The following is a 15897-nucleotide window of genomic DNA, read 5'->3' as shown; positions in this document are numbered from 1 at the left end:
TAATTTATTGTTGTAAAGTATTTTTTGATTCACTTGTTCTATTAGGATGTAAAATATTATTAAATGTACCATACCCATAATACTCTTGAAGGAATCATGATGTAAATTTGTATTTAATTTTTTATTTTACAGATGCATTTATTTTAATTTTATATTATTTATTTTGGATATAAAATATTCAATTAACGAGCCGAGCTCGAGTTGAGCTTGGGCTCTGGCTTGTTAACAGAACCGAGCTCGAGCCAAGCTCAAGTTTGCATTACATGGAAACGAGCCGAGATCGGGAGTTCTCATAGGCCTGGCATATAAATGAGCCAAGCCCAAGCTTGACTAGAGTTGTGAACAAGCCGGGCTCGCACACCCCATGCTCAAGCGTGCTCGGCTTGTTTACAGCCCTACCCACCACCATGCCATATATTCTATCTTGCATTAATACCCCTAATCTTTGCGGGTTTCCTGTATGCCAAAAAAGTATTTCAGCTAGATCAATCTTTGTGGTTTTCTATCTTGCATAACGCGCATTCCCACGCATGCAGGACATCTATCTTTCAAACGGTCTTTATTTATTCTCTCGAGTCATGTTCTACTGCTACTCCAAGGTCCAAACCATCGTTTTTCACCTTAATTACCAAGTTGTTCTTTTCTAACGTGATTTACTTTTCCTGATTCCTAGTTTTGGATGGCATCCAATTGATTTATATATATATATATATATATATGTATCATGTATGTATGTATGTATATCTACATGTACATATATATAGATATATGTGTGTTTGTGTGTGTGTGTGTGTGTGTGTGTGTGTATAATATACACACACTTGCAGATTAGTTTCAGTCATGTATTGACTAATTAAGCCACGAAAGATCATCAGCAAGGTGTTCGAGCTTTCCTCTTGGGGAAAATGATTAATTAATGCTATATTTCTTCGTTTGATCTGATCTCTTTCTCACACACATATACATGAGGAATGCTGATTGAGGGATATTATATACATGCACATGAATCATATGGTGAATGACTGAATGCATGGGTTGAGTCGTGCGAATGATGCGCGCTCATTTCAGAGCTTAGAGACCACGACAAGATGGGATGATTGTAATGTAACTGAACGATTGTAAATCTTCCGCTGTGGTGGTCAGCAGATTAATTAGATCAAGACCACCACAAGATGGGTGGAGAAAAGGGAAAGAGGAATATCCATGACTTAATATACAAGCAACTTTACAAATTAAGTAGAAACCATCATTGACAGGAGTGTACATGTAATTCAAAGAATAACATGATCAGTGACCCATCAAGTAGCTCAAACGGGGAAAGAGGAATATCCATGACTTAATATACTAGCTTGATAAGGCAAATAACATAAAAGCCTCACAGGAGGACCAACACCACAATCTGACCATAGAGAAATCACCCCACAATGTATATGCTCCTCTGCTGTAATATCTTGTAAATTCTAGAAGGAATCACTCATAACCGAATGTACAGGTGGACCAATAGTTGAGAGGAATGTACTCTATAAATAGCTCACTGTATTGCTCTGTAAAGTGTGGAAAACAAATACAAGAATACATTTTGAGTAAGACGATTCCTTTAGACTTTTTCTCAAGCTTTTGGTATACTCTGATATTTTATTCAATATGGTATCTAGAGCCAGCCAAGGCTAACGTCTCTTCACAATTTTTTTTTTCTTCTCTTCCTCTTCATCTTTTCCGTTTTACATCTCTCTGTTTTTATTTCTCTTCTCTCATGGCTTCCGAAAAACACAACTCAGAAACAGACACATCCCTTTCCCCACCTACTTCACCTCGTTCCCCACCCATTCCACCTCCAGCTTCTAATCCCGTTCCTACCTCCACCATAATATCAGCTGCAAATCATTCCATCAACATCAAGCTTTCTAAAGATAATTACCTCCTTTGGAAAGCTCAAATTGTTCCTTTCTTGAAGGGTCATCAACTCTACTCTCATGTTGATGGTTCCTCTGTTCCTCCACCTCGGATGATCAACAACGCTGAAAATCCTGAGTACACTCGATGGGTACTTCAGGACCAGCTTATACTTTCTGCTCTTAATACCTCACTCTCGGATACAGTCCTTGCGCAGGTACTAAACTATAGTACTTCAGCTGAGGTCTGGTCCACATTGCAGAATATTTATGCGGCTCATTCATCTACTCACCTTTTTCACTCGCACTTTCAACTTGCGACCTTGAAAAAGGGTGCCGACTCCATCACAGAATATTACAATAAGGCTCAAGCTCTTTCGGCCTCACTCAGTGCCGCTGGGCAGTCTATTTCCTCTGCTCAATTCATTGTCTATCTTCTTGCTGGGTTAGGGTCCAATTATGAGTCTATAATCACCTCCATCACCACTCGTCCTGAACCCCTCTCTCCTCAGCAGATTTTTAGCTATCTCTTAAATCATGAATCTCGTCTACTTCATCAGAATCAAAATATTTTGGCTTCAACCACCATTTCTGCAAATTCCTCTGCTACTAAAATGATTTCCGGACAGTACCAACGTGGGAGAAACAATCTCTCTCGTGGTGGGCGTCGCGGTAGAGGGACTGGCCGTGGGCTTCTCCCGTCCCCACATTATCCTCGGCTTGACTCACGGCCCATTTGTCAAATTTGCCAAAAAGTGGGTCACATAGCTCTCACATGTTATAATCGTCTGAATCAATCCTATCAGGCGTCACCCCCTTCGTCTCTTGCAGCAAACTTCACCTCACTACAGGCCCCTAATTCTTCATCCACTTACTGGTTCCCGGACACTGCTGCTACCAACCACTTTACTGCAGATTTTGAAAATCTTAACTTAGACTCTATGGCATATCAAGGTCCCGAGCAAGTCAGCATTGGTGATGGCACAACTCTTCCCATTCACAACACTGGTTCCGCTCATCTCTCCACTACTTCTAGAACTTATATTCTCAATAAACTTTTGCATGTTTCTTTGATTACAAAGAATTTACTTTCCGTTCGTCAATTTTGCCTTGATAATCATGTTTTCTTTGAGTTTCATTCTTCTTATTTTCTTGTGAAGGATCTACAAACCAAGGAGGTGCTGCTTCAAGGTCCCGTTAAGGATGGTCTTTATGTTCTCCCGCTTCCACCCCCACCTTCATCCAAACCATCTCCTCAAGTCTACCTTGGTGAACGTACCTCCTCTCAACTTTGGCATGCTCGTCTTGGCCACCCGTCATCCCGGACCACCTCCATTACCATTCGCAGATTTCAGCTTCCTGTAATAAACAAATCTGCATCTCATACTTGTTCAGCTTGTTCTCAAGCTAAATCTCATGCATTACCTCATCCTCCATCTAGTTCTCGTTCTTCAAAGTCTTTTCAACTTTTGTTTTTAGACGTTTGGGGACCTGCTCCTATGCTCTCCTCAAACGGTTGTCGCTTTTATCTTTCTATTGTGGATGATTTCTCGAAATATATTTGGATCTTTCCACTTCAAACTAAGTCCAATGTTTCTACAATTTTTTTGGCTTTTTTACGTTACGTGACTAACACCTTTGCCACCAATGTTGCTTCAGTCCAATCCGATTGGGGTGGTGAATTTCGACCCCTTCGTCCAATTTTTCAATCCTATGGTATAACTCACCGACTCACGTGCCCATACTCTCATGCTCAAAACGGAACTATTGAGCGGCGTCATCGTCACATAGTTGAGACTGGTTTGTCTCTTCTTGCCCATGCTTCAGTTCCTCATAAATATTGGTCTGAAGCTTTTCAAACTTCAGTATATCTAATAAATAGAATGCCCACTCCCATTCTTTCCGATAAATCTCCCTTTGAAGTTCTTTTCAATAAAATTCCCGATTATAATTTTTTACGTGTTTTTGGTGTGGCTTGTTGGCCAAATCTCCGTCCTTTTAATCATCACAAAATAGACTTTCGGTCACAACTTTGTGTCTTTATGGGATATAGTCCTGATCATAAAGGCTATTGTTGTCTTCATCTACCTACCGGTCGAATGTATATCTCTCGAGATGTGCGCTTTGATGAGTCCTCTTATCCTTTCCTCACCACGCCTCAACTCACTCCTTCAAATTCCAAATCTGTTCCTCCGGCTACGCCATCTCCCTTCAATCCATTTATTCACATTCAGTCCACTTCAACCTTGTCTCCTATACACAGTCCAAAATCCCATCCTACATTGCCATTTAATTCCAACATCTCCCAGCCCTCACCAAGCCCGACCAACATCACAACCACATCCAGCCCATACACTCATTTAAGTCCACTCGGTCCAACCCATTCTACCTCTCAGCACTCACCCAGCCCGAATACTTCCACCAACCCATCCAGCCCACACACTAACTCAAGTCCAACCCATTGCTCGGCCAGTCCAAACCCGACTTCTTCATCTTATTCCACTAAACCTAACACTCCTTCCAGCACGCCGTCATCCCCTTCACCCGAACTACCCTCTTCATTTTCTGCAACACCCATCAATGCCATTCCCTCTTCTCATCATCCCATGCTAACCCGTACTAAAACTCACACATATTGTCCCCGTGTACGAACCGATGGCACCATCCCATGGCCATCCAAGCATTGCATTTCTCTCACTCAAACCAGCCACTCTAAACCGACCCTCCCCTCCCCTGTTTCTGCCTCTATACCCGAAGAACCCTCCTCCTATACAGAAGCAGCTCGTTTTCCTGAATGGAGGGCTGCCATGGCTGTTGAATTTGATGCCCTTCTCCAAAATCGCACATGGGACCTCGTACCCTTTTCTTCCTCTTATAACTTGCTCGGTTCTAAGTGGGTTTTGAGAACAAAACGCCGGTCCGATGGGTCTCTTGAGAGGCGCAAGGCTCGCCTTGTCGCCAAAGGCTTTCATCAACAACCTGGTCTCGACTACACGGAAACTTTTAGTCCGGTAGTAAAACCAGTCACCATCCGTCTCCTTCTCTCTCTTGCCGTTACCCATAAATGGCCTTTACACCAACTAGACATTCAGAACGCATTTCTTCACAGTGATCTTGAAGACGATGTCTACATGCAGCAGCCTCCTGGGTTTGTCAATCCTGAGCTCCCTCATCACGTCTGTAAGTTACGGAAATCACTCTATGGCTTAAAGCAAGCTCCTAGAGCTTGGTTCTCTAAACTTTCAGATCGATTGCTCACTCTTGGTTTCACTGCCTCTAAATCAGACAGCTCTTTATTTATTCTTAAAAATAAATCTGAGTTCATTTATGTCTTAATTTATGTAGATGATATTGTTGTGACTGGTTCAAATTCTGTGTTAATATCTCAATTCATATGTGCTTTACGTGCTTCTTTTCCTGTTAAGGATCTTGGACCACTGCATTATTTTTTAGGCATAGAGGTCATTCGAAATGAATCTGGTCTTTACTTGTCTCAGTCTAAATATATTTCAGACCTGCTTTCTCGTACAAACATGCACCAGTCGAAACCTGTTTCCACTCCTCTCTCGGCTTCTATAAAACTTACTGCCCTTGATGGACCTACCTTTGAGGATCCTCATTTGTATAGAAGCATTGTAGGTAGTCTACAGTACTTGGCTTTTACTCGTCCCGACATCTCATTTGCTGTCAATAAAGTGTGTCAATTCATGCATTATCCACGGTTGTCCCACTGGCAAGCTGTAAAACGCATACTTCGTTACCTTCAACTCACCAAAAATCTTGGTCTTCACTTTGGCTTGAAATCTTCTCTTACGTTGTCTGCTTTCTCCGATGCTGATTGGGCCGGGTGCCCGGATGACTGTAAGTCTACGGGAGGATATTGTATTTACCTTGGTGCTCATCTTCTTTCTTGGGGCTCTAAGAAACAGCCCACTATAGCCCGGTCTTCCACTGAAGCCGAATATAAGGCTGTGGCAAATAGTACTTGTGAGATTCTGTGGTTACAATCGCTTCTCCAAGAATTGGGAATCTTCCTTGAAGAAGCACCCACATTATGGTGTGACAACTTGGGTGCTACATATCTCTCTCTCAACCCGGTTCTACATGCTCGCACTAAGCATGTCGAACTTGATTATCATTTTGTTAGAGAAAGAGTGGCTGCTAAAACTCTTCGTGTCTCCTTTATCTCCAGCAAAGACCAACTTGCTGATATTTTTACAAAGGCTTTGTCTTCTGCTCGGTTTTCACAACTACGATCAAGCCTCACTCTCACTCAAGTGCCGCTTGTATCGAGGGGGGCTGATAAGGCAAATAACATAAAAGCCTCACAGGAGGACCAACACCACAATCTGACCATAGAGAAATCACCCCACAATGTATATGCTCCTCTGCTGTAATATCTTGTAAATTCTAGAAGGAATCACTCATAACCGAATGTACAGGTGGACCAATAGTTGAGAGGAATGTACTCTATAAATAGCTCACTGTATTGCTCTGTAAAGTGTGGAAAACAAATACAAGAATACATTTTGAGTAAGACGATTCCTTTAGACTTTTTCTCAAGCTTTTGGTATACTCTGATATTTTATTCAATATAGCTCAAACGGGAATCATCTTTAAGGCAGCAGCAATTGGCATGCCAAAAAATCCAATGACTACACTGAGAAACCATTGTGACAAAGTGAGAGGTGACGTGTTTGCAAATGTGCCCAGATACTCGATGATTAGGATTTGGAAAATAACAGTGCAGCTGAGGACGCCCACAAAAACATAATTTTTGAGTATGCCTTTGAAAACATCTATTTCCTCCATCTCACGTGAGCTTATCTCGTTAAAAACCTGCGGAATCAAATGAAGTCACTTCTCATAAGCTAAAGATATCTGATATAATGAACTCATGCACTAAATCTCGATTCCGAAAAAGGCTAGATCTGTGTTTTAAGACAAAATGACAAAAGTACTGTAATTCCTCTGGAAAGTAGAAACAAACTGCATAATGTATGAACTCACTCTATGAAAAAGATGGTTAAAGCCTTGATTTTGTTATAATTATTAGATGATCATAACGAAATCATAAATAGAAACTTACAAGTTCTAACTCGATGTCGAAATTGAAAACAGAATTGGTTGGGGTAAGCACATATCTACTTCCACATTTAGTGTTTATATGTGCATGGGATCTCACCCCTAGTCCTCAACAACAGAGCTGTTCAAGCAAATTAGTCTATCCCTATATACATTCATGCATCACATTATACCATTTCAAATATAGTTTACAACAAATCTTCACTTATACGGTCGAGCTAACAACAATGCAATATTTTCTTCTCTATAGACGTCTATAGAAATACAATGTCTATAGAGAAGAATATGTACTGACTGCTGCGCAAGTTAACTATGGTCCATTTGGTAATACTGTTTATTTCCCCTCTTTCCCAACTTCCCATACAAGTGATGAATATCTTTGTAATGGATAGAGCAGGAATTTCCTGCTTCAAGCAGTAGATGACTTCCTTTGTTTTGCAGCTGCCTCAAACTCTTCATATTGTCTAATTCTAGTTTTATCGACTGGTAATATTTTTGCACTTTTAGTAGTTTTATGTTCACTTTCACAATAGTATTACTGCAATTGTTGTAGTTTGTTTTCAGAGCTTGGGTTTAGGATTCTTTGTAGCTTTTGTTTTTTTTTTTTTTTTTTTTAAGTGTGGTTCTTTGTAACCCTAAGCTCTTACTTGTGAAATGTATTCCTTTGCCAAAAAGGGAAGTTTATTAATAAGATTAGGTACTGTTATCATCTTAAAAAGAAAATTCAGCGCTCATAAGCCTTTCAGAAAAGGTTACCTGGCAAAAAACAAAAGTGTTGAAAATAAGTGTGTTCAGGATCAGGTCTGAATCTTGGCCTTCAAGATGAAATATTGCTTTTCCCTTTGTCTGAAGCAACCATATTACTAGAAGTTGATAAATAGATTGACCCAAGATATTCCTCCACATGACATTACTGATGAAGTTCCCTTTCCTTCCAACTGGTGAACGCTTCATCAAATCATCATTTGGAGGTTCAGTTGCAAGTGCAAGTGCTCCCAGTGTATCCATGATCATATTGACCCACAATAGCTGAACAGCTGTGAGGGGAGCAGTCCCTGAAGTATGATTTCATGCAAAGGCATAAGCAGACATAGGACAATGTTTAGGAAGGCAAGCTCAAGATGAAAATAGATGGAGCAAGCGGGCTTTCTAACCTGTCAGACAAGCTGAAGAGAAGTTAACGATCAATGCAACCACATTAACAGTCAGCTGGAACTGTACGAATTTTTGAATATTGACGTAAACTGAACGTCCCCATTTGGCCACTGTCACAATTGTGGAAAAATTATCATCCAGAATTATGACATCAGCACTCTCTTTAGCCACCTGAAATTCAGTAAAGATCAGTGGAAATTGTTATAGTGTTGTTATATAAGAAACCAAAAAGAAATGACTAAAAAAACTCGAAGCAATTATGAGAGTACTACAACTGCCCCATCATTTAAAGAAGGGAAATATTCTAGCCATAAATGAATTACACAAAGGTAATCCAATGACCAATCTATGATCCAAACATTTAGCATCAACTACGCTATTTCCAAGTCATTTTTCTCACTTAAGGGACACATTTCCAGAAAGAGAGGTTGCAATGCCTCTGTATACTATGTCCAACCATTTTGGCATTCCCACTGTATTGATGAACCACTTTCTTGAGGACTTTAATTTATTATCTTTTTCAGGTGCTTAGAAAGCAAATGGAATGAGAAAATAAAGCATGGATGTTTCCAAATAAAATTGCCACCACGTAGAAGTAACATAGTGATCCGTTTACTTCCAGCAGCCATGCATATATGCCTATCTCTTCAGACGGCGGTGATATAAATCGTCCACTAAAAAAGCACTATAAAGTACTTACCTCAGTTCCAGCGATGCCCATTGCCAGTCCAATATCTGCTTCATGAAGTGCCGGGGCATCATTTGTTCCATCACCGGTTACAGCAACCACCTCGCCAAGTGAGTTGCGCAAGTGCTTCACCAGAGTATGCTTGTCTAGAGGTGAAGATCGAGCCATCAACTATAGAAAAAGTGGAAACTTTGTATCACTGATTTGAGAAAATTCACTCACTACTGACTGATCCAATCGGTTTGAATATGTTTTGTAAATAAAAATGAAGAAAGCACCTGAAGTTTAGGAATTAGTTCGAGCATTTCCTCCTCACTCTTCTCCCTGAAGTCTGGACCTTCAATTGCTAAACCATCATCTGTGAGAATCCCACACTCCCGAGCTATTGCCTTTGCAGTATTAATATTGTCTCCCGTAACCATTCGTACAGCAATTCCAGCTGAACGGCAAACTGCAACAGACTCCTTGACACCAGGACGTACAGGATCTTTAATTCCAACAATGCCTATACAAGTGTAGCCGGAAACTGGAATAGGATTTTCTGCAGAGAACCCATTTTCAAGTTCCATATAGGCAAGACAGAGAGTTCGAAGGGCCTCACTGGCAAATTGATTAATTGTGTCAGTAAGATGGTTAGCGCATGCTTTATCTAGGGGGACAATCTCACCATTTACATTGATCACCTTATCACAGGCAGCTAGAATTATCTCCGAAGCACCTTTACAATGAGCTCGAAAACCTCCTTCAGGCAGTTCCACCACTACCCCCATCCGTTTCTTCACAGAGTTGAATGGCTCAACTTTAACAAGTTTAGATGCTTGACGCTCAGCCTGAAAATCCCCTCCAAGTGACAAGCCAAACTCTAATAAAGCAGTGTCAGTGGGAGTTCCCAGTATCTCATATTTGCCGGCTTTATTAACTACAATTTCTCCCCCAGTGTTGTTAAATATCGATTGTAGCAGAAGTTTCACAGCAGAATCTGGCAGTTCAGAGCACATGCTAAAGGCATCCTTGGGTTCCCTTACTTCCTTGACATTCATGCAAATGCATGACTTCACGACAGTCATGTGGTTCGTGGTGAGTGTCCCAGTTTTGTCACTACAAATACTTGTGGCTGATCCCATTGTCTCACAAGCTGCCAAGTGGCGCACGAGTGCTTTTTCATTCATCATCTTCTTCATGGCAAAGGCAAGGCTCAATGTTACAGCCAATGGCAGCCCCTCTGGAACAGCAACAACAACAATTGTAACCGCAACCGCAAAAAAATCCAACATTTCCAATGCTTCATCTCCAGACCAGCTCCAATGAGTTCCCTCTTGCCATTTACGGTTTAGCAATCCTTGCACTAAAACTGCAAAAGTCACAACCGCAAACAAAAGGCCAATCTTACCTATAATGGTGGCCACTCCATTCAATTTCACTTGCAATGGGGTTTCATCATCTCCACCTTCACTAAGAGTCGCCATCAATTTTCCCCATTGAGTCCTCATCCCAACAGTGGTTACCATCATCTTGCACGATCCATCTTGGACCTTTGTTCCAGAGAGAAGAAAAGGGTTTTCAGCAGTCACCATTACAGGCTCGCTCTCCCCTGTTAAACTTGATTCATCAATCAGCACGGAAAATCCCGAAACAAAAAGCCCATCTGCGGGGACTTGGTCTCCAATAGCAAGATGTATAATATCTCCAGGAAGTAAATCATATATTGACATTTTCTGCCTATAACCATTTCGTGTAATCTGAATAGAGATCTTCTGTTTCTCCTTGTCCAAATCCTTGAACTGCAAAGATTGACGATAATCACTTGTTGCCGTGACAAAGACAACCAGCAAGATGCTTGCAACGATTCCAAGGCCATCATGGGCCCCTTTTGGCCATCCTTCCATGGTTATGCCGACGATCAAAGACACAAAAGCGCATACGCCGAGGATCATGAGAGTCATGTCTTGAAGGGCTTCCCAAACAAATACCCAGAAACTCCGTCCTTCACTTTCAGTAAATTTGTTGATGCCATATATCTCTTGTCTTCGATTTAAATCACTATCAGTACTTAGTCCGTTGTTGGTTGATGTGCATAGCTTTTCAGCGATACCATCTATTCCACCATGAAATTTTAACTTGTTAAAATCACGACCTTCAACTATAGAACCCAATTCATCACCACAAATCTGAAAACCTGCAGCTTTAACTTCCGCAGGTACAGTGTAGTCACTTGGTTGCCCTCCTGCAGATATCCCAAAGTCAGTTTGGAAACTCTTTCAACATAACATAATCTAAATTTATTTTAATGTCGAAAAAACTTACCTAGAGTGAATTGAAATGCAGCTTTTGAAACCAAAACGGCAACTCTTAACTTCTCCTACAATAAGTAATCAAAATAGAAAAGTATTTAGTCTCCCAACTTTTAACCAAGTTGATAGCGTAATCCGGGTGCGATTTGGTGTTTGGTAACCGTGAGCACGAAAGAATTCAGGTACCGATTCTATTTTGCACAAATAAAGAGATCAGGGAACTTTAAACCTTGACAACAAGATCAAGAAGAGCTGCAAGAGTAACTGGTGCCAATCAAAATATGTACTTTTCTTGGGAGTTAATAGAACTATTGTCAGCATTAAGAAGTAACCAAAGTATATTTAGTCTTATCCGTCCACTTCATGATCGTGTAATGAGGCTTAAAAGACTAATATCTTCATGACGCGAGTGGCATTGTGCTCTCCTAGTTATGCCAAAGTTCTGATTCTTATCTTAGAATTTGATAAATGGTCGGGCTACTATTCTGCCCAGCTGTTACAGCTGTACCACCAAGGCCATTTTTTTTTTAATTTTCTTTTTAAAATTTTTAATATATTTTTAAAAAATAAAAAAAAATACACCAATACACTTAAAATAATTTCTTTAATCACTAAGTAAACCAAAAAACAAGAAAATTGCCAAGCAGTATACTTAGTGGTAGCTTTATACTTTTATAAACTCACTTCAGCTTCTCTGTTTAGGGTCAAGCTCATGTAGGGGTGTCGAATCGTGTTAACGGATCATGTTCATGTCGTGTCAAAACATGTATATTATACTATATAGCTCAATCCTAACCCGACTCGTTATGCTTATCGTGTCAAAATCTCAAATCCTAACACGACCCATTAACATAACGTGTCGTGTCGTGTCAACCCGTTTTAACCCATTAGTGAATATTATGAAATAGGTTAACACGATGCAATACGACCCGTTTCAAACTGTTTATATAAATGGGTTGAATAGGCCCGAAATTAACCAGTTTGACCTTATTAAATTTAGCATAAATTTTATATAAATTTTAAAATCAAAATATTTATAAAAACTATAAAACTAACTACAAGTCCAAAATTATAATCCAAATAATAAAAGTATCGAAATTGAAATTCTAACAATTTTACTTTTAGGTATAAGGGTATAATTGTAATTTTAACTTTTTTAACGTGTCATAACGGATTATATCGTGTCATAACGGGTTAACCCGTTATCAACCCGTTAAGCAATCATGTCTTTACGGGTCAACCTGTTTTAACCCCAACCCGTTAAGACTAAACTCTAACTTGTTATTATCGTGTCGTGCTCATGTTGAGTTAACGGGTCGTGTAACATATTACCACCCCTAAGCTCATGTCACGACTCGCCGATGATTCCCCTAATTATTTTTACATTATAAAATGCTATATAAATAATCTATTTTATCTAAATGAATCAACTCGTGAACATGTTCGGATATCAAACGAGCTATTCGCACACATAAATCTAACTCGATGAAAAATTTGAGCTCAACTCATGTTCGAATAAAAATAAAATAAACGAGACTTGACCGCCCACTATTTGCTCTAACTTGAATTGTTTATACCCTTAACCTTGATAGGTGAAGCTTGCCAGGGAGGACTATGTAAGTCTTCATGACGAGCCATGGAAAATCAATATATGGATTTTCATGTTTTTACATATTGAGATTTAGATTTTTAATTTTCGTGACATTAATATATGAATTTAAAAAAGTTGGCAATTAGATACTTTCGTCAACATCCTGTTAACTTTTTAACGAGGAATTGACATGCATGTGGCATACATGACACTAGTATGATCATGATACCTTTCTTTTATCATTGAGAAATTTTAAGAAATATTTAATCGTATGAAAAGTAATTTTACATACAGTCATAAAATATATAAGCGTCGTACAGTTAATTTAAAAAAAAATAAGATTTATTTTTAAAAAATTAATTTTTATCATATAAATTTTATATTTATTTAATTTTTTTAAATAATTATACGATATTTATATACTAATTTTTCTAATCACTTTTATATCTGCAGCTATTTAAATATGTTCACAACAAAAATGAGTGGATCGATCAAATCTGATATGCTGCGGACATTGTACACGACAAGGACAGGTTCATTTTATTACCTAAAAAAAAAAATGGGAGGTTGGAGACCAGACCTGATTATTATGATTAGTAGAGCGCATAGCGGCAGCTTCTTGACGCTTGGAGAGATTGGCAGTGAAGCGAAACCTTCGCTTCGGATTCTTCACCAGAAAACAGACGTCCCTCCATTTCTGAAGCACCTCTGACGAAGAGTGCTTCGACTTCACTACCCCAAAATCCTCGTTTAAATAGTTCTCCACCACCATTTCCTTCCTCTGCTTTCCAATGTCCGAGTTCGTTGTTTTCTTTTCTTCTAATCTCCTTCTCCTTCTTCCTATATCGACAACCAGCGTCACGTTTCCCGATATAAATAGCGTTGGAAAAAGCAACTACGTAGAAATGACAGAAAAAAAATAGTAAAATTCCACGTAAACGCGGCGTGTAAAGTACTATGTACTTGTCTGGTGCGTCGGAAATTACTATGAGGCTTCCGCGAAACAGAGTGTTGGGTGAGAAGAAAGTGAAAAGTAAATGAAATATGGATGAGCTTTCAGAATATAGACTGGTCCAGTCTGGTTTGCTTGAGATTGGGGACGGGGATAGAAAATACTTCATCCGAAATTGGTTTCATAACTTGTGAAGAGAAACTAACGGTCACTTTGGTGCGGTGTTTCTTCGTCCTGGTTTGTGGGAGCTTGAATGGGGCAGAATGAGCGTGGTCAAAGCGCTAACGCTGCTGCTAATTCCAAGTCATGTTACTTTTATAATTAATTTTATAAAAAATACTCTTCATTTCAAATATAATTATATAAAAAATTGTAAAAATAATTGTCATTGCAATAAATTCAGATTTTTTACCGTTGAATTAATTGTAAGCTGGATTTGATCATTGAATAATTCTATGCGTTTCATTTGGGCTACTAAGAATTGTAAACCCAACCTTTAGGCTGTTTCTAATATTTCTTTATATATATATATATATATATATATTTTTTTTTTAGGGTAGATCAAATAAAAAGGAAATGAGGTGTAATCTCTATACCTTAGTATGATTACAGAATTTCTCTATGAATTTTACTTATATTGCACTTATTCTAAAAGTAAAGAACTCGAAATTAGTAAGTAAATACAGATCTATTAGCCTTTATAATGTGCCTTACATTATGTTTAAAGTAGTATCTAATAGGTTAAAAAAAGTGTTAAGTGATGTTATATCTCTTTGTTGGTATTTTTTAATTAATAATATTTTTTTTACCGTTGCTACGTGCTAATAGCCTAATATGTTATTGTTTTAGTTAATTGGCCAACGTCCGTATAACGATGCCAACGTCCATCTTTTTATTAATTTATCTTCTTTATTGCCTAGATGCCGTGTTGACAAACGGCGACCTTTTTCATGCGACATGCATGATTGGCTACCTTTAAACGGCTACAACTGGCTTTTTCCTTTTCAGATGGGGCGGCCGCTCAGTGTAAATTTTTTTTTATTTTTTCAATTTTCTTTTCACATTTTTTAATCTATTTCTTACTCATTAAGTAAAAAAATATATATCAATATATTTAAAATTATTTTTTTAATTATTAAATTAAAAAAAAAAATGGTACACTATAACGATATACTTCGAACGGCACAGCGGCTTTTTCCTTTTCTATATAATGGAGGTGTCCATTAGTGTACTTTGAAGGTTTTCATATATGGTGTTTTCTTTCTATACAATACAAAAGAAATTCTATAGAGAGAGAAAAAGAAGGTTATATGTAAATATTTTTTTAGAGTATTTTCATATAAAAGAAATGTGTTCTTTTAATGGAGTTTTGATCTCAACCATTTATGCACAGTTGGTTCGAGCTATATAACAATCAGTTAGACTGTTGCATCATGGAGGAATCAAGTCAAGAGGAGCTCTACTGCATTGATTAATCTGATATTTTGTACACCGCATAGGGCTTAAATTTCCTTAAAGAGAACAATATTTTTATACCTTAGTCCAAACTAATTTGATTTGAATGTTAATTTTATTGTAATTTTTATTATATTATTATATACTTCACTAACACTCTCAATCAAAGTGCCTTCATACCAGAAAGATTAATAATGGATAACATCATGGTGGCTTATGAGATTTTGCATACAGTGAAGGTAAGGAAGAAAGGTAACATGGGGAACATGGCTATTAAGCTCGATATATCAAAAGCTTATGATATAATAAAATGACCTTATCTGGAAGCAATAATGAAGAAATTGGAATTTTGCAACAAGTGGACTGACTTGATCATGAAATGTGTGTCATCAGTGACTTACTCTATGTAAATAAATGATAAACCAGAAACAAAGATATACCCCTCACGAGGGTTGAAACAAGGAGATCCATTGTCTCCTTACTTATTCATTCTCTGTGCAAAATGATTAAGTTCATTGCTTAATCATTCTTACTTAAAGGATGACACAAGGGGAGTGATAGTTGCAAGGGCAGGAACTAGAGTAAATCATATGTTGTTTGCTAACAATTTTATACTTTTTGGAAGAGCTAGGGTGGAGAAATTGTAAAAAATCCAAAGAAGTTGCTCAAGTATGAAAAAGCCTTAGGCCAATTCTTGAATAAGTATAAAACTGCATATTCTTTTAGTTCAGACACAAGAGATGAAGATAAAGAGAGGATTGTGGAGGCAGGGGTAGTAATGGGAGGAA

The 15897-nt window shown here is 38.4% G+C and overlaps 1 protein-coding gene across 2 annotated transcripts; it reads right to left on the bottom strand.

Moving 5' to 3' along the window:
* Positions 1–1094: 1094 nt before the first annotated feature.
* On the bottom strand, positions 1095–13581 carry LOC122295961 (calcium-transporting ATPase 2, plasma membrane-type-like). 2 transcript variants are annotated; one of them, XM_043105257.1, is made up of 8 exons: positions 13283–13581; positions 11125–11179; positions 9099–11044; positions 8833–8991; positions 8132–8303; positions 7734–8032; positions 6488–6731; positions 1095–1345 (listed from the first exon to the last, which is right to left on the bottom strand). In XM_043105257.1, exons 1-7 carry the CDS (start codon positions 13472–13474, stop codon positions 6492–6494), a joined length of 3063 nt encoding a protein of 1020 aa, XP_042961191.1. In that variant the 5' UTR covers positions 13475–13581; the 3' UTR covers positions 1095–1345; positions 6488–6491. The 2 variants fall into 2 exon arrangements, with proteins under 2 accessions (XP_042961191.1, XP_042961181.1); XM_043105247.1 differs by having other exon boundaries at positions 1095–1350; positions 6493–6731; positions 13283–13580.
* Between the last annotated feature and the right edge of the window lie 2316 nt (positions 13582–15897).

This window comes from Carya illinoinensis, chromosome 2 (assembly GCF_018687715.1).
Source record: "Carya illinoinensis cultivar Pawnee chromosome 2, C.illinoinensisPawnee_v1, whole genome shotgun sequence".
NCBI classification, from domain to species: Eukaryota; Viridiplantae; Streptophyta; class Magnoliopsida; order Fagales; family Juglandaceae; genus Carya; species Carya illinoinensis.
Note: the sequence above shows the minus strand (reverse complement) of the source record. Positions and strands in the feature narration are given on the sequence as shown.

Excerpts from the sequence above, each read along its gene's own strand:
- LOC122295961 (XM_043105257.1), bottom strand. The coding sequence starts at position 13,474 with ATGGTGGTGGAGAACTATTTAAACGAGGATTTTGGGGTAGTGAAGTCG. Across the intron at positions 11,045-11,124 it reads TGCATTTCAATTCACTCTAG|GAGGGCAACCAAGTGACTAC; the intron begins GTAAGTTTTTTC and ends GGATATCTGCAG. Across the intron at positions 8,992-9,098 it reads AACTAATTCCTAAACTTCAG|TTGATGGCTCGATCTTCACC; the intron begins GTGCTTTCTTCA and ends CTTTTTCTATAG.